The sequence below is a fragment of the Astatotilapia calliptera genome, chromosome 9, assembly GCF_964374335.1.
Source record: "Astatotilapia calliptera chromosome 9, fAstCal68.1, whole genome shotgun sequence".
In the NCBI taxonomy this organism is placed as follows: Eukaryota; Metazoa; Chordata; class Actinopteri; order Cichliformes; family Cichlidae; genus Astatotilapia; species Astatotilapia calliptera.
The window spans coordinates 18,317,093-18,330,533 of NC_137430.1; the positions used below are offsets into that span (position 1 = coordinate 18,317,093).

Here is a 13,441-nt window from a genome sequence, read left to right on the forward strand (position 1 = left end):
CGTTAAATATTTATAAAATCTGAATACTATATTTCTAATATTATTTCTTCTTATATAATAGCCAATAGTATTACTGCTTTGTTCCAGCACGTCTGGCTTCTGTTTACATTTCAACATTGTCTTCAGCCTCCACTATTTGTTTTATCATAAAGGCGTACGCTAACCTTTCCCACATGGTAATTTATAAACATTACGCGCTGATTGCCACGGATTTATCCATGGAAATCACGATAAAGCCATCCATACGTCAACATTTGTGGAAAGAGGATCACAGTTCTGAGACTGCATTCAATTAAAATAATAACTATATGAAAAAAAAAGAATGCTTTTCTTCATATTTCTGTTCCCACACACAACAGCGTCTTCATTTTCCTTTACAGTTAAGAGATACACATACCACACTGAAGGCTGGCTTCCTCTTACCTCTATATTGGCTAAATTAATTTTCATATCCCAGTGGCCGAGGGCGTGGATTATAGGGGTGGAAGAGAATTAATTTGATGCTAATCTCAGTTTAATGACTTCTATTTACAGCTAATGTGAAAGGGTCAAAAGATATTTCTTCATACCCTCCGTGTGGTATTTATGCTAATAGTATCTGCTAATACGAGTAGTGTGGTTGGTATGGGGTGTTTTTTACAGCTTTTGTCTTTGGATGAAGAAAAAAAACAAAGAAAAGTTGGACCATTTCGCTGTGATTGCAAACAGTCAGGTTTAACCTGAGGCTAAACTTTCCAACATTGCGGCGAGAATCTAAGATGAGAACAGCAAACAAAGCAGGAAAGTAATAATTGTGAAAAATAGAAGTAAACAAAAAAAGAGAGAGGCTGCTCGGCTAGCTTGTGTGGAGACAGTGTTATTACTTTTGTGTGTTGTATAATGGGCCCACATCTAATATGAAAATCTCAGGCCCACTGTGCCTCCCTGTAGCTGTCCCAGAGTCAGCAATTCTTTTTCACCACAGGAGCCAAAACATTAAACACAATAAATATGACAAAAAATGCAGCTTTACGGCACTCTCTCTTCCTGTCTGAGTGACCAATAAGTAATCAGAACCCATAGAAGCGAATGTCTTTATATTTTTGTTAACAGAAAAAAACTTGTGTTCCTGCTATACGTTAAATGTGGAAGCCTCGCTCCACCGGAACTCCTTGAATAAACTTTGGCCACAGTTCGTTCTTGATTTCCCAAGTGCACTTTGCACTTATCCCTCTGGAAACTGCAGCCCATCATACAGAGAATGGACACAACCTGTCACTATCTCTTATGGTCATAAATGACAGGTGGGCTGGAATGAGGGACAGAAGCAAAAGTTTGTAAGTGAAAGCAAGTAAACTTGCAAAAGTCAGAGGAGGAAGATGGACTGCATAGACGAAAAAGGTCAAATGCATGAGGAAGAAATAAAAATATATGTGCTTTCAGATTGCCGATAGAAGTTTTAATTTATTTTTTTGGCAGAGCTTAGTTGAAAATGTTAAAATTTTCATTGGGAGTGTCTCGGATGGACAGGAGTACAAATGAGTATATCAGAAGGACAGCTCTTTGGGAGGTTGAGCAGACAACGTTGGAGAGGTTAGAGAGCGGTGAGCATGGAAAAAGAAGACCACAGAGGAGGTTCATGGATGTCGTGATGGGGGACATGCAGAGGGTTGGTGTGACAGAAGAGCAGGGTGGGGGAGATGAAGTCATATGAACCGCTGACTTCTAAAGGAAGCAGCCAAAAGAAGAAGAAACTGAACGCCTATGAGCACCATGAAGGGACGCCCCATTAAAGTTCACATGGGATTTTAAGCGAGGGCACTGCTAGTCTTTGCCAGCTTTCCATTACATCAGTGGTCATTTTTAGCTTCTCTAATTATAAACCTAACCAGTGGATTTAAAAATCTCTAGCCACGAAATTTTATGTCATTTAGTATTATGACTTTTAATAGAAACATGACACTAGGCTGGGTCAGAAAACTGCTTGGAGTAATTGAAAGTGATGTGGATCCCCAAACAGAATGTGATAAGGGAGCAAGTTCCCAGTAAATGCAATTAAGAGTTGATATAAATGATCTATGTGATGAGCCAGGTACTCCTGTAGTTAATGAGAGAAGAGGCTGTGATTATATTGGGACATGACACCATCCCAAACAAACAGCGGCTCGCGTTTCTCACAGTCTTAATAGGTAAATACAAAACATCTCACTTACACGCACGCACACAGAGCAGAGCTCATCAGTGAGCCCACACACACATCCCTATCTCCCAGCTCAGGGTTTAAACTAAGTGATTTCTCCCTATAATCCACCCATACAGTAACCTAATGAGATTAACACTGTGTGTATGTCAGCTCAGGCCTGAACATGATTTATGGTTTTATATCCATTCCTCCTTTAATTTGTCATATCAGAAGCACATGCATGCACTTGTGTGTGCGCACTAACACACATGCGCAGCCCTTGTCTTATCCATGTGGGGGGTAACTTGTTGGCATAATGCATTCCCAGAAGCAGAATATTTGTCCCCACAGTGACACATCTCTCCGTGGCTTTCACACAGCACCACAAGTTTGTCACACTCCTCATAGGAAAATACATAACATCTCATTTACACAAACACATATATCCGGTTCTGTTGGGACCATAATTTGTGTCCCCTTAGTGACAAAAGTCCTTATGGATGAGTGAGCAGTTAGGTAAAAGTCCCCACCAGATAGAAAAACATACGCATGAGTGGACACACACACACACACACACACACACACACACACACACACACACACACACACACACACACACACACACACACACACACACAGGGCAATAGCCTCATCTAACAACCAAGTCCACTTGACTTGGAACTTAAAGGGTTTTTTAAAAGATGACAAATGATTTGATAATGCAACGCACGACACAGTTATACTGTCATAAACGGGCCATTTTTAAAATAACAAGCAGAAAATTTCTTGGCCTTGAGGACACAGAAATGAGGTTAGCTTTAATTTGAAATTGGGTTGAAGCAGTATCATGGCAAGCATGTTTGATCGCGCCTTTGAAATGGGATTATCAAACCCATTCAGATGGGCATTCCTCAGGCAGCCAGAGTTAGAAGTCTACCTCCTCCTATTTAAAGAGCCAACAAGAGCTTTGTGAAGTTTCTGAAGTTTTAAACTTTTTGCATTAAGTGACTCAGACGCACACATACACTCATATAGATGACGTCACAAATATACTATATTCCCAATCACTAACCTCCCAGCAGGGCTGCTGTCTCCACTCCAACATACTTCAGTTTTAGACCGAGGGACGGGAGGGTGCAGCATTTCCGCAGCCAGCGGGTCTGCGTCATCTTCGTCCCGACCAACCCACTCCCCCACCACCCGAGGGCGCAGAACTGCGTTATATCCCACCAAGTTCTAAAACAGAAATGCATATTAAAACAGCAGGAAGTAGCAGACAGAAAGGGAAAGATTAAAATGAAAAGAAGCAGAGGTAGAGGTGAGAGGAGTCAGAGAACTGCTATGAATCTCTATCTTAACACTGTGTACTTTTAATTCAAAAAGAAACCCTCAATTATAATAATAATGGAGTTTTTTTTAAATAATAAAGTTCAGAAAAAGAGTAGAGTGTTGTCTGATATCTGCCTCCCAAGCAGCCTCTGTACACATTTGCACGATTCAGTGTGCAAAAAGCAAAAATACTTATCCTCATCTTTCACAAAATCCAGAAGGAATTCTATTGTCTCTGCACGATCTCAGCAGGTATTTAGTATTCATTCCCTGTTCTGTTCCACAGAAAAGAGGGAAAATCTCTGGACTATAAGCCAAGGATGTTGGACATGGTGCGCTGAGCAAAAAGTAAATTCCCTGTCAAAACATATGCTGTATTTCTCAGAGCCAACATTTTCAAAATCGATCTGTGCATCTCCAACCTGAGCAGCCGCTGCACTATTGTGCCGGGAGGGAATTTGGGCCAGGCGAGGACAAAGGCAGAGCGCAGACAAAGCTTTGCGAGTAAGATCCACAACGAAGGGGCAAGGGAGAGGGAGATGGAGGACATGCTTTACTGAAGTATCACTCTCGAATATCAATCCCTTGAGATAGCAGTTCATCATCAGAAAAAGATGATGTCTGTGCTGCTCTGTTGAGCAAGTGAAAGTTAAGAAATCTGGCTCTTTTATTTGATGTAGCATGAGTAATTCAGCAGGGGTGATGAGAGGAAGACCAAACTAGTGTCAATATAGGAGTGTTTTATTTTCCCGGCTAGTTAATATCTACCTGGTCAAGCTCATCAGAGATGGCGATGCCTGAGGAAAGAAGAAAATGGTTTAAAGCACAGAAGCATCTAATACGGTTTTACATCCCAGCTTAGGCTGCTTCTAAGCTTAGTGGTGAGCCTGTAAGATAAGCTGCTCTATCCGGTTCCTTCTCGGGATTAACAGTGACATTTACAGAAAGGTCTAGACTTTAGTTCTATATGTTAAGATGTATTAAACGCTGCTGAGTATGATGTAAGCATGCATTCTGCTGAGTTGCAGCCACTCACTGCGCGACAGGCTCTCCAGGGCCTTGCCGAGCTTCTTGCTCTCCTGCAAAATGTGGTTGAGCTCATCAAAGTCCCTGCTCTCCCTCCAGTCCCAGGGCGGGTACTCGATTGACCGAGGCACTGGACATCACAGAAGCAAACATGCAATTTACATCAGCGCATCCGAAAGCATTGCAGATCCACTTTGTGTGAGTATTATGAAATGGATGAGAACTGACCCTATGAAATGTCCAAATAACCATACTACAATCTGCAAACACCCCTGCTTGACTTTCTATTTGCCCAAACACGACTTTGTGAATTACTGCAGGATGAAGTGAAATGGAAACTTTGGCAGAAAAGTCACAGAGAGGCTTCCAGAGGCAGAGAGCTGACTGGACTGAGGCCAGGGGACAGTGTCTGTCAGTCTCTTTGATTAACAAAATAACTCAAACAGGAGCAGGAAATGACCCACATATGTTACTGATGTCCTGCTCGCGTCCCCTAGCAGCGCTCCAAAGCTTTTGGCGGTCTCACTCAGACATGCAAGGAGCAATATTGTTTTTTAGAGGACGGATTACTCGTTCATCCATATCAAACGTTCTTATGCTCAAACACAGCTGGACGGAAAATCAACATCAAGTAACAGTGAAGACGTGCCAAAAATGTGCCGGTTATCTACCAGCCTTCAGTCTCTGAAAACACACTGAAAACTATAGAGAGGAATTTGGATTAAACTTGATGCATGTTTGAATGAAACTAATATGTCCTGACAGGTGCAGAAAGTGAGTGGTCTGTTTCCCCACAAACAAACTCGAGGGCGAATATTTGTCAGCGCTGCAGCTACAATCTGCCTTCCCCTACACTTGTTCGCTCTGACTAAGCTGCTTGGCATTCTAACAACTGTAAACACACAGCAAATTCGTCTGCCAAATACAGACATGAGAGGGGGGGGAATCATTACTTCCGGCAACGAGTGTCATTCTCTCCTATGCGTGGCTCTGTGTGATGGTGCTGCCAGAGCAAAGGGCTACGCTGCATCTTAATAGCTTAGATTAGGGGTTAAGAATTCAATTCTCTTTGGATCTGCCCATTAAACTATCAGTCAGGCACAAGTGAGGCCAAACCCTTTGCCAAACAGTGCACAGAAAAGGAAGAGGGATTCATTTTGATCAGCGTGTGAGTGGACCTTTAGTATGTTTTTGACAGCTGTTGTGCCGGCTTCCTGCATACAAACTGTGCAATAATGATGAGAGACAGTTCTTTTGATTTCAATTTTTCATAAGCTGTGCATGCCAAAACACCTATGCATGTATTTTTAATGTGATTTGACGTTAAATCTAGCTTTGAAAGCTTCTTCCTCTGAAGGGGGCAACAGGAATGCTGCTAACACACCAAACCTCGATGCTGATGCACAGTTCTCCCGTTCACTCGTCCTCTTTTATGGACTTCACGAGACACCCTCATCCTCTTGACTGTGAGCAATGCTCCTAACATAGTCTAAAATAGACTCGGTCTGGCAATGACAGAGCACAGCGTTACATTATTGAAGAAGTCTGTGGCGCCGCTTGATACCCATTTGACCTATTCTTATTGCCTCAATTGCCATACTTCATTCTAACACCACAGCTAAAATTAACCCAGGAAAATCATTTTCATATATTCTGCATGAACCCAAGAAGTCTGTGAAGAATCCCTCTTTAGAGTGCGTAGAAGTGCACGGCTGTAAGTAAGTGTAGGCTATAATAGGTGGTCCTTAATAATGAACTCGTCTGCAGGGCTCTGAAAGGCTGGAAGGAGGACACTGGACTATACAGTGTGACTAACTTTAATTAGACATAATTATATCAAATTTAAAATGGAGATTAAAGTCAATGGAGCGTGTAATTGGGAAACAACTGATATCAACAGGTATCAAAACAGTGCTGCTTCACATTTAAAAATGGATTATGTGTGTCCGGGTGTGCATGTGTAAGTAACACAACCAGGAAAAAATTTAAGAAGTAAAGATTAAATAAAAATTAAACTTACGGGATTTGGATTCTGGTGAAGGCGGAGAGATACTTGAAACAGCAAGGTCGCTCTTTGATTTTTTTGGCTTCTTTGGGTGAATTTGCCACGGCTTTTCATAGTTGATGTAATCCCTCCGAGTGTTTTTGTTTTCTGTCAGGAAAGAGTCTGAATTTATGTTCAGCATATCATAGGACTATTTATCATGAACTGGGGGTACTATGTGCAAAGGCAAATACTTTGTTCTTCTTGTGTGTGTCTACCGCAACCATAAATGACAGCAAAGCACAGGAGACATTTTTGCTAAAATGAATCAAGGGCAAATATATTAAACTCTTTTTTTTTTTTTTTTGCGGGGTAGACAGGGAGTTTTGTTCGTCCAGGTCCGAGAGAAAGGCAGGGGACATGCAGCATATGTATAATGTGTTTGCACGTGTGTGTGCACCAACCTGGGGAGCTCTGTGCCCAAAGTGCAGCAGAACCTGAGAAAGCTCTGTGTAGCTTGCCAGGGCTGTCTTGCTTGGTCTGCAGGTGATCAATGAGAAAAGGGATTGGATGGTCTGGAGTCTCAGTTATCAATTTGGTCATCAACTCCTAGAGAAGAGGGCAAAGCAGAGAGCCATTAGAGCAAAAGTGGCACTGCAACAAGAGTGAGAGAGAAGGTCCGAGCAAGCGGAGTATCGGCCATGCTGATGCTGAGAAACACAATCAATCCCTAGAAGCATCCCAGGAGTTTTTTGGAGTTGAAATCACTCAAAGCAAGTGTGCGCGTCCAGCAAGTGGAGATTTATACCAAGCCCGGTATCACAGTCTTTAAATAATAAAAGATGGTACTAGTTTTTCCTTACAGACATGGAGCAGTTCCCTTCCGTGTCTATTAGTAAAACATGTCTGCAAGCTTGTTAAAAATCAGATGAGGCAAATAAGTATACAAGTAAATAAACACTGCAGGAATCAAGGGTGTTCTTCAGCAGCCTTTTCGCTGAGTAACATTTGAAATATGAAGGGCAATTTTTAAAAAATGCTCTAGAATACCAGAGAAAGCAAAATGAAGGCGCAAGTTTTTCTCCATCATCACATCTGGTGATTTTCCAAAGTTTGCAGCCTGAAAGTGTTATTCTGACCACGTGCATTTGCACAGTTGAGAAGGTGTTGAGCAATCGTTGTGTTAGTATTGTGTATAATACACTTTCAGCAGGCCCACAGTGACATATGGGACTTTTCAAGGTATTTTGAGGGTTAGATTTCATTTTACTGACTTATTAGTCTGCCAATAACTCAGTATATATTTGTAATCTCTGATAAGTATGAGAAGGTGGCCCCTTCCTTTCTTTTTGAGCTGCATTTGACAATGGTACACAGACTAATATAAATTTTTAAAGTATGACTAGCGAATATAGCGCCACGGAGACCTGACTCAGTGCTGCACAAAGCTCCACGGATATGATGATGGCAGCCAGTTATAAAATTCAATATATCACCCATGCCTAGATAGTTTTGACACTTAGAGAGGAACTTGGCATTGGCAGTCTGACAAATATAAGGTGCACAACCCTGTGAATGTCACAAAAAGTGCACAACTCCTAGTTGTGCTCCTGACTTGGTGCACTGCAGGCTCTTCCAATCAGTTTGACACCGAAACAATTATTTACTCACAGCTTAAGTTAAAAATGGAAACCACACGGACACAAGTGGCGTGCACAAGACTTCCGCGGATGGTTGTTCATGTAGAAAGAGCGCCCAGATATTACATGTAAGCATAAGGATAAACTCACATTTTTGAATAAGGACATTTTGAGAAAAAAGCAGCAGAAAATGAAGAAGTGTACCTCAGAAAAAAAAAGAGAGAAAAACACACTGGTGGGAGTCACAGTAACAGGTGCTGAGGGTGGAGGCCATATCTCACTCTGCATGCTAATTTCAAATCCTTCAAACGCATGATGGGAACTGCTTCAAACGAACGATCATGTTCAAACTAATCACGTCCTACCCGTTTACGACACATTCCCTCCTTGTACACACACACTGACAAAAAACACAACAACAGAAAAATATTAACACTGCCCAAAACACTTCTTAATACACTAGCTACGATACAAATGCAAGCGCAGAAGTGGGTTTTATTTTTCTTCACCTACAGAAAACCACAGAGCGAAACTCTTATATCACAGCTATAGGGAATAGCAGTCCCTTTGAATATGATGGGTGCAGTGAAATGAGCATATGTCTGCTCCTGTCAGTATATTTGTGTGTGCCGCTGCGATACGGTATGAGAACGAACTCTGTTTGACCAGTTTAAGCCATTCAGAGCAGAGCTCAGGCTGACTTCAGGATGACTACTGCAGTGAAGCAGAGAAGCCATTAGTGGACTGCAGTGAATTGGCAGTAATGTATGGATAAAATGAGTGCGTCTGTGTGTATGTGTGTGTTTAAGTATTTGTGATAGGATACACTGTAGAGTTGCTTACCTAGCAGAATTGTATTTTCCTACGCTTTGATGGCTGGTATGCATTTGCCAATATGAGTTTATTTGCATATGTGCGTGTTGTTGTTTTTTTAAGAGGTAGAGACAGGATAAAGAGAGCCTGCCTGTGTGTGTATTACAGCTGGCTAGTCTTGGCTGCACTATGTGTGCTCAGAAAGCTAATCAGGTAATTGGTCAGGGGGACATTCCTGCTCTGCCCCAGTGTCTACAGCAGCTCTGACAGGAAACAGCATGTGAATGGATAAACAGGGCGCATGCTGAAATGTCTCTCTGTAAAGGCCTAACAACACAGGCAACTCACGCCACTGTTTGCAGGAGTAGCACCACATGAGAGAATAGCGCACCGAGAGTTTAGCAAAGCAGCGCTCCTCACCATAGTCTAACAGTTTAAAACCTCTAAAAGCGGCACAAGGCAAAAGTTGTAATTACTGCTTAGTAGTTCCTGTGGGTAATTTAACTAACTTACCAACAGGAGGTCTATTACTGAAGGTTGTAATTTGGAAGCAAATGATGAGAACTCTGTTAAGTGCCCCAAGTGTTCATTTCTTTTTGCAGGAAAGGGGTAAAGGGAAGACGGTTCTTAGTGGGATGTGCGTTCACAGGGATGCACAGACAAGAGAAGGAAGCGATGATGCAAAGAAAGAAAAGATCCCATAGCTTGCAGCTACATGTGCATTCTGCACACGTCTGTACTGTACAGCACTCTTGTGTCAACGTGTATTGATTGCACGCACTACAGAGTGTTCTGCTTCCAGCATGACACATGGCTGTTTAATGAGCTAAAGCACCTCTTCGTCCTTTACCATCTACAATGACAATTGTAATAAGGCAAAAAACCTCACACTGTAAGCAGCAGATCCCACTAAATCTGCACGGTGGATATGCAAGCATTTGCATTGCTCACGTATGCAGCGGAGCAAAGTAACCGTGTCTGACACTTTCACGTTCTATGGTAATGAGCTGCTTTAAATAACACCAGTCTTGTTTTGATAAGCACATGCTGTTAGACGGGTAATCACATTTCCTTCGACAGGAACCACAATAAGATGTAGACTCAAATTTGGGTCAACATTTTTCGGTGCAAGCTGACTTTAATACTATTTGGTTTGGACTTACTTGCACCAGCAGAACATCGTCCTTAACGTATGGTTTTATATGTGTGAGAGAGATTTAAAGAGTGCCCGAGAGTTTCGGTCTGTGAAGCGGTGATCTCCAAGCAGCCCAACAGGTGGCGGAAGCAACTGAGACAGTGGAGTTTCAGTTCGTATCTGTGCAGATGCGTCGTTTGGCGGGATATCTGCGTGCCCCAGGCAGTTTCGTTCGGTCACAGTAATTGACAAGCTGTCAGCCAGCCAAGAGACACCCATGTCCTTGGAAGCTCTCGAGGACTCTCTCCGGGGACAATAGCAGTCATGATACGCTCACTGATGCCTGATACCCCACAACTTAAACAAACTCCCTGAATTAAAAGTGGAAAGAAGTCGAAAATAAGAGAGGAGGGCAAAGAGAAAGTTCTGGAGGTCGTGCACGAGTAGCAGGCTGAGACAGTTTTGACGGTGGCATTGAAAGAGGACAGGAAGAGAGAACTCTACCAGGGTGGTGGGTAAGGACAAATCTTCAAACTCTGGTGACACAGAGTATCCACGCGGTTCAAGTGTCGGTTGCAGTATAATAAATTTTGCCAGTCCCAAGGGGTTCATTTCCATTTGTTACCTTGGACACTTGGATAATGATTTCTCTTGTGCAAATCAAAGACGGAATCACAAAGAACACGGACAAGAATAAAAAAGGCTGAAGTAAAAGAAAAAAACACCAGATACCGACAGAGCCAACGCTGCTTCACAAGCTCTGTGATTTAAGCGACTTTGCCTAAGCTTTAGTTCTTTTTTGTCAACCTGTGAGCTGATGAATTTCCTCCTCAGCCATTGTAGACTCCTGGTGGACTATTTGAGCTATGGATTTATGGATGCAAGGAGACACTGAGCCTGCAGCACACAACACTTACTCTGCATGAGTCGGCTTTCTGTGATGTCTGTGTTCCAAAGAGGAAGTATATCTATTCACATATCTACTGAGACAAGCGCAGTGTGTCTGTATTGCAAGTATGAGGGTAGACATAAGAGGATTTCAGCAGTATAGAGCACATTTACACATTTTATTTCAGGCTTGCTTGAATAAAATCAGTGTCACCTTCAGCATGTTCCAGACTTGCAGAAACAGCTCCTCCAATACTCCCTGGAGGGCTTCCTGTCCCTGTCACCTATAGAAGAGGCCAATGGCTGCCAATGATTTACTTATTCTTTCTGTTAATAAAATATGTCAATGCAAAGTCATATCACAGGTGACTTAAGGTGACATGTGAGTGTCTTTATAGTTCAGAGCCAACGTAGGTGAAGACACGCAGAGGGAGAGCAAGAGATGTGCCGGTGGAAGACATCCAAACCCTGAATAAGCAGGAAGGCAAGAGCAGAAGAGATCATGTGGAAGAGGAGACTACAGGAGAGGCAATGTCACCTGGCCAGACTGGCACCAGCAGATAAAACTGCTCTCGTCTTCCTCGCTGATATGCACCCTTCACTTGCTTTGTCCTTGCGGAGTATTTGCTGATTATGTTTGACCGGTTTCACTGTAGGGCGCTGTTGGATTGACAAAATTTGCCAAAGCAATTTTCAATCAAACATCTTCCAGTATCACATCTTTCCCCTTTCCATTTGCATTTGTTTCTCCTGCAGTTTAATTTGTGCCATTTACTGTTCTCTGTCACTTCTGCACTTCTGCAACTAGGGAGAGCAATTATTATCACCCTCTATTTATTTCCGTATGGTTTCCGATACTGTTGGATTAATAACAATAAAATAAGCGTGTAAATGCTAATTTGCTTATCATCTTTTTGGTAATTATCTGTGGTGCTTGCTGTGTTCCACAGGAACAGATTTATTCACAACATTTATACGTGACTTAACCTTTTCAAAACCTACATGACGATCTTTCTGCTGCACAGCAATCAAGTAATTAAAATAGAAAACGAAACGCACAGAGGCCTTGCTATGACTATCACTGCATTCAATGTATTTTGTGTTCTATGTGAGAAACACTTTTTCTTCACAAAGCTCTTCTTTGCAAACTTCTTGGGTATCTTTTGTATATCTTTTTAACTACACATCAACTTCACACAGTCACAAGACTACCTAGCATTTGAAAAATCAGAAAAACTGAATTTTATTTACTACGCTCACTGAACACTTTATTAGGGACACTTTGCCCCATATTGCCCACACTATTACACCACCATGTGCCTAAACTCGTAAGAAAAGCCAGGATGGACTCGTGCTTTGATTTTGGTTAGACAAGCTTCTATCAGCTGAATGCTGCAGCAGAATCTTCTATTGTTCAAAAGTTTTGGTGAGCTCTTGTGTCAGTTTTTCGACACAGTGTGGACCTCTGCTGCTGTAGCCCATCTGTTTCATTCAGAGATGGTCTTCTCTGTTGCTTTCCTATCACCTCGAACCAGTCTGGCCATTTTTGGCTGATCTCTGGCATCAACACGCCATTTTCACTCAAAGAACTGCTGTTCTTTAAGTATCGTCCCAATTTTGCCACTTTTTTATCGCCATCACTCAAGGATCTCATCCACGAGCCAGCTCTACGTCAACAGTGTGTAGATTATCCTCTTCAAAATAACATACTGTGTAGCACAATACAATTTGGGACAACTAATACTAGTTAGAGCTAAAGTTGGGAAGACACAGAATGAGCACTGTGGATTGTTTCCGCCATCATTTACATTAAAGCTGAGCTGGAAAGGTAATGGACAAACAGCCAAATGAACTTTGTCTTTGCAACCTTTAAAAACACACACATTATAGAAATACATACAGTATGAGCACTGATAGTGTCTGCACACTGTACACACATGGTCATTAGTCACCAGCTGAACAAACAGAGGGCAACTGTCAAGGCTCTTTGTATCACATGATCAGCTCTCCTACACCACCAGCATGACTATCAGCTTCACACATCAGTAAGCCCCCAGGATCAGCGGGCTGGAAATGGACGTGATATCTTTATTAGCATGCACCAGAGCCACTGTACTCTCTCTCTCTCCTGATTGTTTCCTGTCTTCTTACAAATACAAGGATACTCCTTCCCCCTGCCTAACACTGCACGCTTTAAGTCTTCCTCATTTTGGACTTCACTCATCGTGTCCCTGCTCGATCTTCCAGATACCACAGAAATGCTTTACCTTCCCTCTTTGTCCCCATCCTGCACTCCCTCAGGACCAACCTGGCCTTGGGCCGTGTGTTGAGCCGCCTGTCTCGTGGTAATTACTCTAACTGTGCCTGAGGGGAAGCCGTGTTAACCCGTGCATGACCACACATCTGTCACACCAAGTTACCAAACTCAAGACCATCACAGAGTTTGAAGAAAAAGATAACGTCTA

The 13,441-nt window shown here is 42.4% G+C and overlaps 1 protein-coding gene across 2 annotated transcripts in view; it reads right to left on the reverse strand.

The window, feature by feature from the left end:
- Positions 1-13,441, reverse strand: part of c9h8orf34 (chromosome 9 C8orf34 homolog) — a 70,317-nt gene that overhangs the window by 48,118 nt on the left and 8,758 nt on the right. For both annotated transcript variants that reach the window (XM_080305994.1, XM_080305993.1), the window contains exons 2-6: positions 6,965-7,109; positions 6,537-6,668; positions 4,527-4,646; positions 4,259-4,287; positions 3,234-3,397 (exon numbers count right to left, since the gene is read on the reverse strand). In XM_080305994.1, the coding sequence (XP_080162120.1) occupies positions 3,234-3,397; positions 4,259-4,287; positions 4,527-4,646; positions 6,537-6,668; positions 6,965-7,109 (590 nt within the window). The remainder of the gene's footprint in view (positions 1-3,233; positions 3,398-4,258; positions 4,288-4,526; positions 4,647-6,536; positions 6,669-6,964; positions 7,110-13,441) is intronic.